This window comes from Vombatus ursinus, unplaced genomic scaffold, assembly GCF_900497805.2.
Source record: "Vombatus ursinus unplaced genomic scaffold, bare-nosed wombat genome assembly UNPS02014833.1, whole genome shotgun sequence".
Lineage (NCBI taxonomy): Eukaryota > Metazoa > Chordata > Mammalia > Diprotodontia > Vombatidae > Vombatus > Vombatus ursinus.
The window spans coordinates 8,365,336-8,384,121 of record NW_020954611.1 but is presented as its reverse complement, the minus strand read 5'-3'; the positions used below and the strand labels follow the sequence as shown (position 1 = coordinate 8,384,121).

The following is an 18,786-nucleotide window of genomic DNA, read 5'->3' as shown; positions in this document are numbered from 1 at the left end:
ACTGGCAGTATCACCAATTTTGTTAGAATTTTATACTTGGTCTTAGTATTTTGTTTAAACAGAAATTTCTGCTCTGCTAAAACTGGTTAAAAATTTTAACCATAAGATGAACACATTTACCAAAAACAAGTGATTTATTGCAAATGAATAAACAAGTAATTTGTACACAGAGATACCTTTCTGCCATCACTTGCATGACAATTGACATTTAATGGTGTAAGCAGGGCCATCATTTTTTCCTCATTGCCACTCCTATAACAGAAAATAGTTTAGTAATTTACATACTTTGTGAAATCTTAACTTCACATATACACAAACATCTATAGGTGAAAAAAAAGCTATTTTTTCAAAGTTGTACTTTTTTTAAAAAAACTAATTAATTTTTAGTTTTCAACATTCACTTCCATAAGCTTTTGAGTTTTAAATTTTCTCCCCATCCCCCCCCAAGACAGCATGCAATCTGATATAGGCTCTACATATACATTCTTCTTAAACATATTTTCACATTAGTCATGTTGTAAAGAAGAATTAGAACCCAAAATTGTACTTTTAAAAAATTCTAAAAATATTATATCATATACATTTACTTTATCTTACCTAGCACTTTCCAAGAGTTCATCTTTCTTATATTCACCTGTAAAAGATGAGTAAGTTATGAATTTTCTGGCAGAAGACTTTTTATTGAGATAAAGTCATTGAAAAGCGAAAAAAGAACTAATTGTATACTTGCTGGCTACATTAATACCTCATTTATCTGTAGGTTACTTATGTGGCAGTCTTAGCTAAATTTAATGCTACCTCTAAGAAGTAAGCAACAAGAAACTGAGTTGTCTAAGGATATATCACAAAACAGAAATTTTATTTAAAGAATATCTCTCATAGGTTTACTCTTAATTTAAATATAACTTTAATAAGCTTGATTATCAGAAAATGATGGGGTAGGATAAAGTGTTACTACTAGAGGATGACATGTAACAAGGAGAGATAGCTGACATCTAAGGAAGAAATAAAAGTGATAAAAAGCAGATCCCCAAAGTAGAGCAGTTTAGGACCATTCTATAAAAGGACAAATAGCACTACACCTCTCAACAGTCCCCAAGGACATCACTAAATTATAGCAAATAGAAAAAATTGTAACTTCTATTCACCATAAGGGCCCATTAAGTCATCTCCCTGCCTACCCCACCACCGCAAAACCCATGCCATTAGATCCAGTTCAACATGTAACACATTTTAGAAAGAAATCCATTAAAATGTTTTTTTAAAAAGGTCCTTAAAAATAAGTTTCAGTTGTTGGAAAAAGTAACTTAATTGGAACAGCTTACTTCCTGATTGTGCTACCAAAAATGAGGTACTTTTTTGTAATTAAAAAATACCTCGAGTAAGAGTAATACTTGGAGAATTTTTTTTTTTTTTGCATGAGGTTGCACTGATATAAACACATATGCAGTAACTAACTTACTGGGCTTGGAAGCCAGAAGACATGGGTTCTAGCTCTGGCCCCACACTAGCTTGGCCATCTTGGACAAGATGCTTAACTACATCAAACCTTAATTTCTTCATTTAAACAATGTGGTTAATGATACTTGTTTTATAAACTCCTAGGGCTGTTGTGAAATGAAATAATATGTAATGCTTCTTTATAATACATTTATGCACCAGGTATTATCACTGAGGGGGAAAAAAGCCTATTTACTGAAGACTTTGTTCTTTATATTCATTCTGAAATATCAGAATATACCAATGCCTTACCAGTTAATACTGCTTTTGCAGATGGGTCTGCCAAATCCAATGCTGTCCTTCCATCTGTATTACGAATGGTTGGTTCAGCTCCATGTTGCAAGAGGACTGCAAAATAGCAGACATGTTTTTCTAATGAGAAGAAGTTAATGATTTTGCATTCAGAAATTAGTATTTTCAAAAGGCATGGACCAGACAAAGCCCTGAAGATGCTCAAAGGTTCTTTGTCTTAATGACATTACTATAAATTCCACACTTGTTTGTTATGCCTGACATATTTAATATCTATTCATAGACATATAGTCCATTTATCTATTAAGTATCCTAATAAACTACATTCATATAAGGCAAGAGCTCTAAAAAATAAATTATCATTACTACCTAGGATTCAAATATTAACACATAAATATTTCTCTCATCTAATAAATCAGATTCAACAAGCAAAATTTGCTTACAAATTAAATTTCGCTAAGTGATCCTAATTCCATAATAAAATTGGAAATGTACTTTGCCAGAAAAAAACTGTTGGCCTTCTAGATAGACTCTGTTTTGTAAGGCTGTTTTTCTATTTTTCATTAGCTGAAAATCTGTATGTTGTCGAATATTCTTTAAGGTATTCAGGGTGATATAGCTAATGAAGAAAAAGAGAGATCAGCACTGTTAACCAAAGTCCCCTTCACAGCCTTTATAAACAAACTGAAGAGCTTCATGATACTTTCTAAATTATCTTATGTAAACTAGTCTGAAGCCCTTAGGGATATGTTCACAAAACATAGTGATATGGGATGCTGTTCAGTTACTATTTAACTGCAGCGTGGGTGCCTGACTCCAACAAGGTGGTTTTTACTTTCTAGCCCCAAAGGCTTCAGTCATTTGCATTGTACAGACACTTTCCTCTAGGTCCTACTTCCGTGGTACTTCTCCCTCATCAACAGAGTCACTTAGTTTAGACAGGTTCAGTGAAGTAAAAGGCAAACTGAGAGAAACTCTCAAGTGGAGAACAACAGCAACAGAGAGACCACTTACAAAAAGAAATTCCCATTACTTACCAACAGACCATACACACAGTCTTGTCAATTATTCTTTTGAAATATCTCACCTCTTTCACCTTTGGTCTTTGTACCTCCATAGAGTCAGGCACACAGAAGGCAGTTAATAAATGTTTGTAGACTGGCTATCTTTTTTTTTCCCCCATTTCCAGAACCCTTACCTAGGCTCTCAGCATCTAATATTACTTTTATTAAAATTCAGTCTAGCAAAATTTGAACATAACAAAAATATCCTAAATGAGGATTCTTCAAGGAAGTAAAGGATTACCTATGCAAACATCAATCTTTCCTTTAATTGCAGCTTCATGGAGGGGAGTATAATTCCAGTTATCTCGAGCATTTGGGTCTGCACCATGCCGCAAGAGGAGATTGACAACTTCAGCGTGACCAAAGGAGCAGGCATTATGGAGAGGAATAAGACCCCCATCATCACGAGCTTGGACATTAGCGCCATTTTGTAACAAATATTCAACTACATCTTTCCGACCAAAACCTAGGAGAAAAGCACATGCTATATGTAAACCTCCAGATGCTGCATCCAAAAGCAAATTCTCAAAATGCTAACTTATTTGAAAACTTATTTTTAACACTTATGTCAATATACTTTTAAAAAATATCCACTTTTGACTTCTTGCCAAGATAGCTGCCTGAATGGGAGGCAGACTGCCCAGTTCCCACAGACCTACTTTAGCAAAACCCTGAAATTCATACCAAACAAGAAATCCAATGAGAAAATATAGTAAGTAATTTCCCCCACCCCTGAAATGCCTAAGAGGTCAACAGGAAAGGGACAGCCCTAACCATCTCTCACCTTTTTCCCCTCCAAAAGCTAGCACCAGTCCAACCTCTCAGCATGTGACCAGAGACAACCAGGGACACATAACGGAGCCTGTAAGGCTCTCGACAGGCAGCAAGAGCAGAAAGCTGCCCTGAAACAGCCCCAGGATAATAAAAAAATTCCTGGGATAGAAATGTTGAAAGGATCTTAGATCAATGTAGGTTCATACTAGGATACACCAGGCCCAAGGGTTCTCAGATCCCTAACACTTGTGGCCAGAGAAGGCCCTGAAGATTCAGCACTTTGAAGCTCAAAGATGCCACAACTCCAGGAGGAGGAGGTCAGCTCAGGAACCCAGGGTTAAGACCAAGCCCTGGCTGACTACTCCATCCAAAAATTCAGCAAGAAGTGGAAGCTGGCCCTATCACAAAGCCTCAATTCAGGAATTGAAGCTGGAGAGATGAGTAAATCAAAAAACAGTATAAAAATATTGCAAATCTACATAGCCGCCAAAAGAAAGTAACTTCATGACCACCTTGACTAAAAAAATATATATATATACTACGTGCCAGGCACTGTGCTAACAAGCACTGGAGTTACAAACTCAAGGAGTTTAGTCACAAAAAAGAGAAGACATATAGAATAGGGGAATGGATGGATCAAGTGAGGTTTTTTTTTGAAAATGGGGAAGATATAGGCATGTTTGTAGACAGTAAGGAAACATCCAGCAGACAGGGAAACATTGAAGATAAGTGAAAAAAGTGACAATGATAGAGGAGGCAATGTATTGGAGAAAATGGGATAAAAAAGGATCCACTTGTGCATGGAGGGCCAACTTGTTATATGAGATGGGTGGAGACAGTGGCAGAGAAAGTGGCTAACCTTACTGAAGTAATGGACTCCCTAAAAGATAGAAAAGACCAAAAAGAAATCAGTAAGAAATAGCAGAATAAAATCAAGATTGAAAAAATAAAAGAAAATGAAAGATATCTGATACCAAAACAATTGACCTGGTAAACAGATCAACTGGAGATAGATTTTTGGGGAAAAAAAGTATGGATACTATATTTCAAGAAATCATAAAGAAAACTGCTTAGATTTATCAGAAGCAGAAGGCAAATGTGAAAATAAGAAGAATTCGTTAATCACTTCCTGGGGGGGAAGAACCTAAAAAGGAAAAGTCCCAGAACTATCACAGTCAAAATCCAGGGCTCTGAGTAAAAGAAAGAAAAACAACAACCACACAACAAAACAAAACCCAAGGGCCTAGAAAAAAAGTAATTTCACGTACCAACCAGTTAATATAACACAAGACCTGAAAGCTACTACTAAAAATGAGAGATCTTGGTATACAATATTCCAAAAGGCAAAAGACAAAAGTTTTAGAACCAAGAATGACTTATGCAGAAAGATAAGTTTACCCCTACTGGGGAGGAAAAAAAAAATCTATCCCTAGTATAATCCAAGCCTTTTAAGCATTTCTGATTAAAACACCAAAGGTATGTAGGAATTTTGAAATACAAACACAAGAGTCTGAAGATAAATTTATAGGAGCAACTGGAATTGTATGATGATGTAGTGCTAACATTCTAATAAGGAGAGAACATGTGTCCTATTAGAACCTTAATGTCTTTGAAGGGTACTGAAGGAGTTAAATGAAAAACCAGTACTCTTGAAGGTGGGATTGGTTCTGTTCTGAGGATATGAAAGGTGAAAAGAAAAGGCAGCGCAAAGGGAATACAATCATGTAGAAAGGAGAAAGGGTATGGAACTTGCTAAATAATTTTTCTTGTGATAAGGACGTGTGCAAAGTGTATACAAACATGGAGGATGGGGTGGACATCAGATGAACTTCACTTACCTGAAATAGGCAAATGAGAGTGGAACAGAAACATACAAAGAGTTTGATACAGAAATACATCAAACTCAACAGGAAAATAAGCAAGGGACAGAGGAGGGGTGGCATTACCAGGGAGGAAAAGACAGGCCTCCTGATCCTGAAGGAAAGAGACAAGAGGGAGAGGGAGCAAAGAACTACAATCTGAGGTAGTGCCTTAGATCGCCTCTTGGACAACTGGGTAATGGCTGAACAAACTGTGGCATGTGAACATAACAGTATATTATTGCACTGTAAGAAATGAGATAAGTGCAAAGAATCTTAGGTAGTATGAAGTGCCAGAGTGAAGTGCGCAGAACTAAGAGTACAATTTATACAAGGACAGCAACATTGTAAAGACAAACTCTGAAAGACTTCTTAAGAACTCTGATCTATACAATGACCAACCATGTGTCTAGGGAACTTACGATGAAGCATGTTATCTACCTTCTTGAAGAGGTGAAGGATATAAGATAAAAAGTCGTACATTTTGAATAGGGCTACTGTTCTGATTGGTTTACATGACTATGCCAAATGGTTAGGTTTCTTTCTCTCTTCTTTTTCAATGGGGTGAGAGTGGGGAAGGGGAGAGGGGGAGAGAAGATGAAGACAGGGGAGGAAGAGTTATCAATAATGATGTTAAAGATGAGACCACTGAAAGTTTTTAAAAATTGAATAAAAGCAAATGGAAATTCAGAAGGAAGCACAGATAAGCCAGGCAACTTGAAAGTAATATGCACAATTTTACACACACACACACACACACACACACATACACACACACAGAGTAAATGGTATGAAATGAGAGTCATGGTTTTATTAAGAATCTACTTTTTGTTTTTTTATTGTAAATATGGAAACTCTTTTTGGTGTTTAAAGTTCAGAACAAAAACATTTAAAAATATTTACTTCTGCATCTTTCATCATAAATTAGATTATGTCCTTCGAAGTCCCTGTGATTACATGTTGCCACTTCATGAGCAAACCATCCATAACACTGAGTATGTGTATGGCTGACTAGTTTCAACCGTCTCTAGCTTCAAGAACACCTGGACTGAGGGGGCAGTTGGTCACCTTGTTAAAAGATCCTTTGTGTGGCTAATGAGTATCAGAAGACTCAATCTTAGGCCTAGGAACACCATCTCCAAGGACATCTAGTCCAACCCATACCTGAATAAATCTGCTTTATAATATATCTGATAAATGATCCTCTTCCCTACAGAAGCAGAATATTTCATTTTTAGACTGCTTTAATTCTTTGGGAGTTTTTCCTTATACTGAGTTTAGGTTTGCCTTTTTCAAATTCTACCCATTACTCCTACTTGTCTTTTGGTGCCAAGCAGAACAGCAGAACAGTCTACTCTCTTCCAAATTTAAAATAAGTTAATTTGCCCTCTTATTCATAGGATCATATTATTTTTGTTAACATATCTTCACTTAAAAACAGCTTCTACCACTTGTTATAAGATCCTACATGTCTGTTAATGTGTGAAGGCTGCATAATGGGTACAATGTACACATTATCAGGGAAAACTGCCAATATTTATTTAAAACTGCCGATACTTATGTTGATTACAAACACTAGAGGAAAATAGTTCATATTAAGTATTTTGTGGATCTTCTTTTATCTCTACATTTTCTCTCTTGGTGAAAAGAAGAGCTGACATTTCATAGTGCTTCAAGGTTTGCAAACTATTTTATACAGATTGTTTCTTAATTTCACCATTTTAAAGATGGGGAAATTGATGCTCCAAGTGATTTGACCACGGCACAGCTAGAATCGGATGTAGTATTTGAATCCAGGTCTTTCAGACTCCAAATTCAGCACCCTATACATGAAAACATGACGTACCTCTGATATTATCTAATCCAAATGATTAAATTCTCTCCATAAAGAGGGCTCCCATATATATAACTAGTTTTCTCCTAAATTCCATTTCTGCACTGCCAATGGTCTGATGGTTATTTTCATCTGGATGTCCCACTCAAACTCAACATGTCAAAATTAAACTCATTCCCTTTCCTGCATTCATTTTATCCGAAGACATGGTTTGTTCTACCAGTAAGCTCCTTAAGAGTAAAGGACTATTTAACTTTCATTTTTGTCTCTCCAACCTAGCACAATGGCTGGTACAGAATTGGAACACAATACCTTTCAGTGAACAAGCATTTATTAAGCAGCGAGCAGTGAACAGAGTGAAGGATCTGGGGTCAGGAAGACCTGAGTTGAAATCTAGCCTCAAACACTTACAACCTGAGTGACTCTAGGCAAGTCATTTAACCTGTCTGCCTTAGCACCCCATATGTAAAATGGAGATAATAATGGCACGTATCTCCCAGGTTTGTTGTTAGGATAAATGTGATAATTATAAAGTGCTCTTCAAACCCTTAAGTGCTAAGCTATCAGGATACAAGGAAAGGCAAAAATAGTTCCTACCCTAAAAGAATTCACATTCTAATGGTGGAGAAAATATGTAAATAACTATGTACAAGTCAGTCAGTCAATAAGCATTTATTTAAGCACCTACTATGTGCCAGGCACTGTGATAAGCACTAGGGATATAAGGAAAGGCAAAAGGCGATCCTTACTCTCACACACAAACCACATACAAACAATTATATACACACAAGATATATGTGTGTACACACACACACACACACACACACACACACACACACACACACACACGAGAGAAATAAACAAGATATTCAACAGAGGAAGTCGCTAGCATTAAGGCTATTCAAAGCCAAGTTCCCTGACTACAATTTTGCATGTAATGCTTGAATTTCAGAAAGGCATATGAGAAAGAATTATGCTACTGTGGATAGATGGAGAAATGTGGGCTAAATGATAGCAGTTTGATGAGATTTGAAGCTGCTCAAATGAGACGATGTCAACCTAGAGGGAGTTCTTGAATAGAGTCACACAGGACTGCTATTTATCTGATTATTCTGGTAGAGCAGATGGAAGTTAATCTTAGAGAGAAGGCCCTAACGGTTTGTGGGACTTGGAAAAGTCTTTTGTACAAGGTAGGATTTGGGCTGAGTCTTGAAGGAATCAAGGAAAACTAAGAGGTAGAATTGAATATGAACATTCCAGGGACAAGGGACAGCCAGCCACTGTAAAGATACAGAGCCAGGAATCTCAAATGAGAAAGAGAGTGAGGAACAACAAGTAGGCCAATTTAGATGGATCACAGAGCATGTTGAGGGGAATAAAATATAAGAATCCTGGAAAAGCAGGGAAGGGTCAGGTTGTGAAGAGATTTAAAGGTCAAACAGAGGGCTTTAAATTTTGTTTTGGAGATGACAGTGAGCCACTGGAATTTACTGGGGGTGTTTTGTTTTTGGGTTGGGTTTTTTTAGACATAGATAGACCTGGGCTTTAGAAAATCACTTTGACAGATGAGCTGTCAAAGCTGTCAAAGATGGATTGGGGTAGAGAAAGACTCGGTACAGGGAGACTAACTGGAAGGTTATTGTAATAGTCCAGATGGTTGGTGATGAGGCACTGTACTAGGGTGGTGGCTGTATGAATGGACAGAAGGGGCCAAATACGAGAAAGAAAAATGTTGAGATCTGGTAAGGATAGGATATATGGGGTTAAGAATGAAGAATCAAGGATGACACTGAAATTGTAAGCCTGGATAACTGGAAGGATGGTGTCCTAGATCAGGCCTGCACAACCTGTGGCCTGCCAAAGGATTTCAGGCTGCCCCTGAAAAATGTAGAGGAAAACATCCTCTACATTTTGGCAAGCAGGCCCCAGGCTGTAGGTTGTGCAGACCGGTCTGAGATAGTAATAAGGAGAGTTCAAAAGGGTGGGAGGGGATTGGTAGAAAATTAAGAGTTCTATTTTGGATACGTAAAGTTTGAGATGCCTATAAAACATCCAGTACGAAATATCCAAAAAAAAAGCTTGACTGTAATTCAGGAGAGACATTTACTTAATTTCCCCTTATACTGACCTTAGCTACCACTGCTAATGGCACTACTTTTTTCTCACTCACTCCAGCTGACAACCTCTCATGCTTGACTAATTCTCCTATTTTAATGATCTTAACAGTCTGCCAAATCTTATGATTTTGTTTTCAAAATATCTCTGGTATCTGTTCATTTTTCTCTATTTCATATGTACATGATGTAGTCACACACTATATCAGGGCCTTTCTTATCAATTCCCTGGATTCAACTTTACAAGTCCCCACCATGACTTACGAATTGCAGATAGAAAAACAAATATTAAACCATTTCTGATCTATTGGAAAGAAAGCAACATATACAGAGATTGAGCAAATCTACCATAATGACAACAAAATAAACTAGAGCATACGTATGACCACATCACTTCCATGCTCGAGTCTTCAGTGGCTCCCTACAGCCTCTAGTATAAAATGAAACTTCAGCCTGGCACTTACAGCCCTACACAATTATGTTCCTACCTGCCTTTTTAGTCTTATTTCAATCTTCTCTTTTACCAAATTGGCCAAATTGAATTACGAGCTAATTTTTGAACTCAGCCTTTCATTTTTGACTAGGGATGTGATCCACATTCCTATGTGTTCACACAAGCAGTCACTCCCCCATGCCTTAAATATGCTCCTTCTTTAGCTCTCAGAATCCTTATCATCCTTCAAGAGTTATTTCAGCGGCCATCTTCTTTTTGAAGCCTTCCTCTATCCCCCATTTGTAACACTCTTGCTTCCCCAAATTACTGTACACACATATATGTACATATATGTATGTGTGTATACATATAAACACATATATGTAAGGAATACATATATGTGTTTATATATCCTAGCACAATGCCTTTCATACTGTATGAATGAATAAAAGAAAAGCATTTATTAAGCACTTGCTATATGCAAAACATTAGGCTTTAGAAATAGAAAACTCAGACAATTCCTACTCTTGAGGAGCTCATTTTCTAATGGGGGAGACAAAGATACAGGAGGGTTAGGCCACAGGGACTGAATATATATGCTTGCTGAAAAACTGAACTAATTCCCTTGATCTTCAAAACAACCCTTTAAGGTGTCAGGTAAATTACTACTATCTCTGTAACATTGGTCAAGACATTTAGCTTCTCTGGAGCCTCATTTGTAAAACTGGGATAACATCTCCTTCAACTGCCCCCAAAGAATTGTTACACAATAAAGCAGAATATAAGTATCAGATATTTTTCTTGTACCTGTAATCAATATTAATACTATCAGTAATTGATTATAGAAATGAAGGGCTAACAAAAAAATTAAGATTTTGTTTGGTTATTTCAATGACTTACCACTTATGATATAATAATATTACCTTGTGTAAGGTTACTGGTATATAATGACAAGTTTAAATTCCAAACATTTTAAATGACCTTCAGAAATAGTAAAAATAAAAATCTTTAAGAAAATATCTCTAAAGTTTCATTTGGTCTAACAGCTTTTTTTTAAGAGGAAAAAGATTTTTTTATTTTGGGGAAATATGATCACTAGAACTTTTAATTTACCTTTGAAAATGTATAAAACAAACCAAAAACATACATGTAAAAATGTACCAGTTTTTGTTCTCATTGATGAACTTTATTAAAGATGCAAAGTTGGAAACATTTAGATATCACATATAACATGAGGTCCAATAGAGAGGTGTATTCCTACTAAATTTACTCTCTAGTTATTATAAAAATATAACGTTGAGGGTTTCAATTCAAACATTTACGAAATGTCTATGTGCAAAAAATGAAACAGTTTTGGCCCTCAAGAAGCTTATGTTATACTAGGGCTGGGAGGTAGAAAGGGAATGAGACACATCTTGTACACAAATGATTCCAAGCTGATACTAAATAATACAAAACAATTTTGAGTATGAAACAGTATTAACAAGTGGGAAAAATCAAGAAAGGACTGGTGTTGGATATGACACCAGAATGATTCCAAGAAATAGAGATGAGGAAAAAATACGGTGAATTGTGGCTAAAGCCTGAAATGCACAGTGATTAAATGGTCATTGTAAGCAATGTTGACTCTGGTTGGCCAAATTCTTACCTGGTGACTGACAGTGCTCCAAGTCATAAAGACAATGAACATATACCTTTGAAAGCTTATGTGGGGGAGAGGACCTGTGTGTAGCCTAGGTTTACCATTAGCTCAGAGTTTCTATCCTCTCTTGATTTATTTTCTTTCTTTCTTTTTTTTTTTTCACTTATGCAACAGGGTTAAGTGACTTGCCCAGGGTCACACAGCCAGTAAATGTCATGTGTCTCAGACTGGATTTGAACTTGGGTCCTTCTCATTGCAAGGCCAGGGCTATCCACTGCGCCATCTAGCTGCCCCTTTGTTTTATTTTCTTAAGCTTCCTAACATATTCTTAACATATTCCTAGTATCATTCCTAGATATGAAATTAGTTAACTGAGAAAAAAGTCAAACATTAGTACTCCATGAAAATAACTATGATGATGGTGCTACTCTGACAAGAAACATTTATTAAGAGCATACTAAGTATCTGGCATTGTGCTAAGCACTGTGGATACAAAGATGAAAGTTAAATAGTCTATTCACTTGAGTACGTACATTATAGTTTAGTAGTCCTTTTGGGAGGAAGACACTAGTAACTGGTGGAATCAGGAAAGGTTAAATGTAAAAACGGCTGCTAGAACTGAGTCTTGAAGGCAGCCAGGGATTCTCTGACATGGACCTGAGTGAATTCCAAGAGCAGGTGACAGCCAGTGAAAATGCACCGACAAGAGATAGTGCTTTATGTGAACAAGAATAGGAAGGTTGGATCTCAGAGTGCGGGAGAGGGAGTAATGTAATAAAGCTGGAAATGTGCGCTTTGTGAAGGCTTTGAAATGCCAAATATAGGGGTTTATATTTGGTCCTAGAAATAATGAAAAGGCTCTGGAGTTTGTTGAACAAGGTTGTCAGACTTGTGCTCTAGTAAAACCATTTTCATAGCTACATGGAGGACAGACTGAAGCAGGGAGAGATTTGAACCAATTAGAATAATTAAGAAGCTATTGCAATAGTCCAGGCAAGAAGTGTTGAGGGTCTGAACTACAGAGGTGGTCATGTGAATATGTAAAAGGGGACAGATATAAGAGATATTAAGGCAGTAGAAATGACATAATCTGGCAAATGGCTGGATGACAGTAAGGAGTCAAGGATGACAATGAAGCTGAGAACCTGGATTACTGGAAGGATGGTGGTGCCCTCAACAGAAATATGTTAATCTTGAAGAGGGGTAGATCTGGGATAAAAGATAATGTATTTTGTTTTGGACCCTGAGGTCCATTTAAAAAAAAAAATTCTGCATCCTGAGCATCCAGTATATGATCTAGTATAGGTCTTCTATAAATGCTTGCTGAGTTCAAGATGACATTCCCAAGCACCTTTGAAATATGTCTATGGGTAGTCAAAATGTTTTTCCAAAATGACTGCTGCTCCAGGGTCCTCCCTTTATCAATGCTCCAACCTTGGAAGTAACAGAAACCCATATATTATTGGAGCCAAGGGATTAAAGAAACACTTGAAAGTCACAGAAGCCAGGACCTGGGGAGTACATGTGCTGGTTCAGGTCCAAGGATGGAGCTCTATATTACTTAGAAATTGACCTTGACAGCTCTAGTTTTGAGAATGAGTATGGTGTAGTGAACTGGCTTTGGAGTCAAAGATCTGAGTTCAAGTCCTATCTGACACATAATTGCTATGTGACTATGGAGTGTCACAAACCTTAGTGCCTTTGGTAACTCTCAGTTTCTAAGTTAGATGATTTGCACAATTCCATCAGTGAGGAAAGGCATTCTCCATACCAGTGAAATCAGATCCTCCTTCAGCTCTTAACTTCTCTAGAATTTCACAGGCCCAGACACCCTATTCTACCTGCCTCAAACCAAAGCAATAAAAATCTCAAGTTTAATCTTTAGAACTGTCTAGCCAGATTATTTTTGTAAATACTGTATCAATAACTGTAGGTTCAAATACAGGAACAGTACTTAAGGCAGAGATTCAAATCAGATTCCCTAGATATTGGAAGAAAGGGACTGCAGTCCTCCATCAGGCTACAGAAACAATAAAGGAATAGGTTATAGTGACCTGGTGAGTTTATTTCATGAAATTTGGACAAGATATGTGCAAGACTATGCCAATAATGTTTTAATAAAGATAAACAATAACAGAGATAGGACAGCCTCTCTGAATGATATTTGGGGAGAAAAAAGGAAGGATGTTAACCCCTATGAGCAGAATAGGGAGGGTGAGAGATAAAGAGATGTGGAAATTTTAGCTATGTGTATACTGCAGGATGAAGATATATATGGATTAATAAAGTATTTTGACAAGTCTAAATTTCTTCTACCTTACTCCTGAGCATCGAATCATGATAGAGGGAATCCTGGGGAACAACAATGGTCAAGGCATAGATGCATATTGACGAAATAATGACTGAGGAGAATTCAGCAGAAGGGGTGCATCAGGATATTTATGGGTACAAATTTTAAAAGACAGTAAAAAGGAAAACTAACAAGAAATCAAGTGTTGTAGTAGGAAGAGTGCTGGATTTGGGGTCAGACAACTGAAGTTCAGATTTGGGTCCCGTCACTCCCCCTATGTGACCTTGGTCAAATCCCTTCACTGCTCTGAACTCAGCTTCCTCACTTTCAAAATGACGGGGTCTAGGTAGGGTCCTCTGAGGTCCCCCCTACCCTAAATAGGATCATAAAGGAAATGACTCCATCTAGGCTGGTGTCCCAAAGGTACAGCAACTCAGCTAATTGCTGGCTCCTGTACAAAATAATAGAGAATGCAGAGAAAGCAGAATCAATAGACTTTGATGGAAAAGGGAATGGATTTACATGAAGACCACCTCACCACAACAGAAATACTTTCTACTTCTGGGAATATGTATTTTTCTGATGTCTTACAAAAGGTAGCTAAGATCAGTTTAGAGATTACAAAGGCAAAGATTGCTACCCCTTTGGGAACCAAGTTAGGAAGGCTATGGCATATGATGTTGGAATACAGAGTCTGTCCTAAGACTGTAGTTAAAAGTTCTCTAGGGTTCTGACAGTTTTATCTTCTATCAATCTAGGGAATAAAAATCAGTGAGTAGGTACCCAGTAGGAAGTGAAAGGATATATTTCTAATATTGCAGTTTTGTGATGTCTTTAGCAATTAGGATAGTCAAGAAAAATAAAATCCAAATCCCTAAATTCCTCCCCACAGAAATATGAAGTAAAATTAAGGCAGTTTAATATTTTCTTTGATAGTTATGTTCAGACCCTATCTCTGAAAAAGATTCAGCAGTATTTTATCCTAAGACCATTTATATAAGGATGCTGAGTGTTTGCTCAGATGGTATTTTTATTTGCCTTGTGGACTAATAGTGAGTATAGAGGAAAACGCCTAGAGCTTTTGAAGCAACAACCAACCAATAAGCATTTATTCATAGACAGATTCTGGGGAAATATAAGGACAAAAGTGAAACAGTCTCTACCCTCTATGAGCTTCTATTCTGTTGGGAAAATCATGTAATACTTATATAGGAATAGAGAAAAGGTGAGAAGTGGGATACCAAGAATTGGGAGGCTCAGGAAAGGCTTCGTGTAGAAGCTGGCACTTGAAGTCTTAAAAGAAACTAGGGATTCTAAGAAATGAAGGTAAGGCTAAAGTGCATTCCAGATATGGGAAACAGCCAGCACAAAGAATGGGGATGGTAAATGGAGTGTTACGTATGTAGAAGGCCATACTGGACCATTCAGTACATGAAGAGGAATAGTATGTAATAAGGCTAGGAAGTTAGGTTGGAGCTCTCCTTCCCCAAATTTCCTATGCCTGTGGTCTCTGTACAGTAAAAACAAAAGGCTTCTGCCCTTAAGTTCAGAAAGCTGTTCCACTGCTTATTTCTTCTTACAGGGCTCTGTCCCTACTGTTCATTTCATCTCCCCGGTCCTCTTCTGTTTATAATCTTCACAGCTCTACCACTGCTACCTCTTCTCTCTTGACAGATTAGGTAGCATTTATCTAGGTAATGATCATTCAAGTGGAAGACGGTGCTCTGCAGGGCAACTGAGGCATCAAAGTTAGACAGGTAAGAAAACCCTCCATTTTCTCCTTTTATAGAGTGATAAACTCTTTCCTCTCTAAGGACTTCCTCATCCAGGTCAACACCACACAGCGGGGTACTATGTTGTAGTCTATGGCTCACTGAATTTATAGAAAGAGCAGCAAGGTTTCTTGAGTGAGAAATGGGAACATCATGTGCCAAGTGAATCAAACGACTGCCATCATCTTCCCTGAGACCCAGTGGAGAAAACCCTAACATTATGCCCAAGAGCTGGGAAAGTGACACCACTCCCCTTTCCCCCACCCCCACCCCACTGCCACCATGAAAGGGAATAACCTTTTGGAAATATGACCTGCGGGTGCTACAGTACACCAAAACTTCCACGCCTCCTCCCTTGTCGCCATAGCTACTGAAGACTCATCTAACAAAGTTCTCACCACTAAAGTCCTTGACACTTTAAAGCTGTTCAACTCAGAAACAAATATGTTTTATCAATGGAAGCGGGGCCAAAGAAGATGAACTCTAAGAATTAGGCAGCCTTTCCATCTGAAGACTCCTGTATATGTTGTCTTCCCTTATTAGAATGTAGACTGTCTTGCTTTTCTATTTATATCATCAGTGCTTTACACATAGTAAGGGCTTAATAAATGCTCTTTCCTTCAGTTTTCTTTTTCCCTCTCCTTCTGCCTATATTTCTTGTCTCTTTTGTCTCTGCTCACTCTGGGGTTACTTGAAAAGACTGGCCCTTGAATTGGAGCCCTTCCCTTTCTTTTTTGTCAATCAACCAGTAAACATTTATTAAGTCCCTGCTGTGTGCCAGGCATTGTACTAAGTGCTAGAGACACAAAAAGAGGCAAAAGAAAGCCCGTGCCCTCAAGAAACTTAGAATCTAATAGAGCTAATTGTCAGAAAATCAAGGAACCACAGCATATCAGTTTTGTGGAATTTCTTCACTTCTTTAAATAATTTCAAAAAGGTCCTGTATTCTTCTTTCTTAATTCCAAATTTGGAACTATTCTGGACATTCAAAGATCAGAAGACTGGTTCCCTTATTCTACCTGATTAAGGAAGCTCCAAAAGAAATCATGGCTTATTAATCTTTATTATTATTAGAATCAAGCTTTTCTTTTGAAAGAGGAACTAAATGTATTTGGTCCTAATATATACAGTCATATTCCTCTAGTTCACATTATGGATTACAAAAAGTCTGAATGGAAAAGAAGAATTAAAGAACACATCATCTAAGAAAAGGATTTTGATTTCTAGATCAAGGCTTAAAATACAGGGATGCCAGATTCCTGACCAAGAACACAGCACAACTAACAAATGCAATGTACTTTCTGGGTGCCTTGCAAATTTAATAAAAAAGGTTTAAAACTAAAATGTGTTGGGGAGGAAGAAAACTGCCTAAGTACACATACCAAGCTAGACACAGAGAGTAGCTACAATTCATGAATTAAGACTAGCAACTGAGATATCCAGAAGTTTCAAGAAAGCAAAATCCAAGGAAGTCTCCAGTGGTAAAATCCAGGGCCTCAAAAGCCTATACATAAATGCCCCAAATTTATATAACAAGCAAGTCGAACTAGAGATATTAACATAAGGAAGCAAATTTGACTACAATGGTATCATTGAGGTTTGGTGGGATAAAATTTCTGACTGGAATATAGTTCTGAATAAATATAGCTTACTCAAAAGAAAAAGGTTAGTTAAAAATAGGGTAGCATGATATAGCAAGAAGGAATACTCAGGTGAGACAATTTAGGAAGCAGAGCATGGAAGATGGCATCCTGGTTAAGGTCAATGAAAAGAGTAACAAGTGTAGACTATGTATGTTATCATTAGAATATACTAGAGAGGTTCTGGACAGAAAAGAAGAAACAGTTTAGGAAACATCACAAGCCTGGCATGGAGGCATAAAATGGTGAGGTGGAATTTGAAACATTCAATCATTTGCTGAACAGCATCTACACCAAAAGTAGAGCACTTAGTAACTTCTTGACTTGTCTTAATGACAATTTCAGCTTTCAAAAGGTGAAAGAACCAACAAAGGTAAATTTTGTACTGAATCTTATTCTAACAGATAAGAACTCATTGCTGGAGGAGAACCTTGCTCCTTATCACTCCACCCTTTGTGATCAAGTGACCTTGGTTTCCTTGCTGTTCCTTGAACTAGACACTATATCTCCCAAGTCTGGGCTTGACACAGTCACTTGCTGTCCCTCATGCTTGGGACCCATAACCCCAACCCTTATGCTCTTGGAACTCTTTCCCCCTTCATCTCCATCTCCCCTGGCTTCCTTCATATCTCAGCCAAAATCCTACCATCTGCAAGAAACCTTTCCTGATTCCCCCTTAATACTAGGGCCTTTCCTCTGTTGTTTATTTCCAATTTATCCCGTATGTAGCTTCTTTCTACATAGTTGTTTACATGTTTGTCTCCTCTATTAGACTGTGTGTTCCTTGAGAACAGGGGCTGTCTTTACCTTTCTTTTGATCCCCAGCACTTAGCATAGTGTCTGGCTTAATAAGTGCTTGTTAACTGAACCTTGAAGAGAAGTGAGCACTACCTCCTAGAGTTTGTGATGGAGAAAGAGAGGAACCACTGGGAATGACATTCACCCCAGAGAGTTGGGAGAACCAGATTCAAAGGGTTCATTGGAAGGCTAGATAGGAACCCATGAGACCATTCCACAAGTGAAAGAGTGAGGAAGAACTTTCAAGAATTCAAAGGGAAACAATTTTAGTAATGAATAAAAATGGTAGTTGCCTGAACATATAAATGTGGAAGCAAAGAATAACTCAACCAACAACTTTTTTTAAAAGGTATGTTCAGAAATGGAAAGGGAAGGTAACAGAGGATGTGTGGCATGGTCCTCTAAGAGTACTATTAGGATGGTTTAGTTGTCAAGTAGCTGAACCATTCCGGGAAACAATTTGGAATTATTTGGAGAGAGGTATTGAAATATCTAGACCCTCTTGACCTAAAAACTGTACCTGGGCATAATTCCCTAGAAAATCAGTAACAAAAAGAAAGGTCTCATATATACCAAAATATTTAAAAGTAGAGTTTTTTTGGGGTTCAAGAATAGGGTGAACACGGTATCACATCCGACTTTTTGGACATATTGGTTAATTTTGCAGAACTCCCCCACCTATAATAATAAAAGATAGCATTTATTTATTGCTTTTACGTTTGCAAAAGCACTTCACAAATATTTCATTTTATCTCAACTCTTGGGAGACTGTTAGGAGAGACAGTTCAAAATTGAGCTGATGCTTGGCAAGTAT

The 18,786-nt window shown here is 37.4% G+C and overlaps 1 protein-coding gene across 1 annotated transcript in view; it reads right to left on the bottom strand.

Annotated features, from left to right (window-relative positions):
- Positions 1–18,786, bottom strand: part of TNKS2 (tankyrase 2) — a 61,679-nt gene that overhangs the window by 39,263 nt on the left and 3,630 nt on the right. Inside the window, exons 2-5 of the mRNA XM_027839819.1 lie at positions 3,058–3,282; positions 1,753–1,848; positions 598–634; positions 177–252 (exon numbers count right to left, since the gene is read on the bottom strand). Coding sequence (XP_027695620.1) covers positions 177–252; positions 598–634; positions 1,753–1,848; positions 3,058–3,282 — 434 coding nt within the window. The remainder of the gene's footprint in view (positions 1–176; positions 253–597; positions 635–1,752; positions 1,849–3,057; positions 3,283–18,786) is intronic.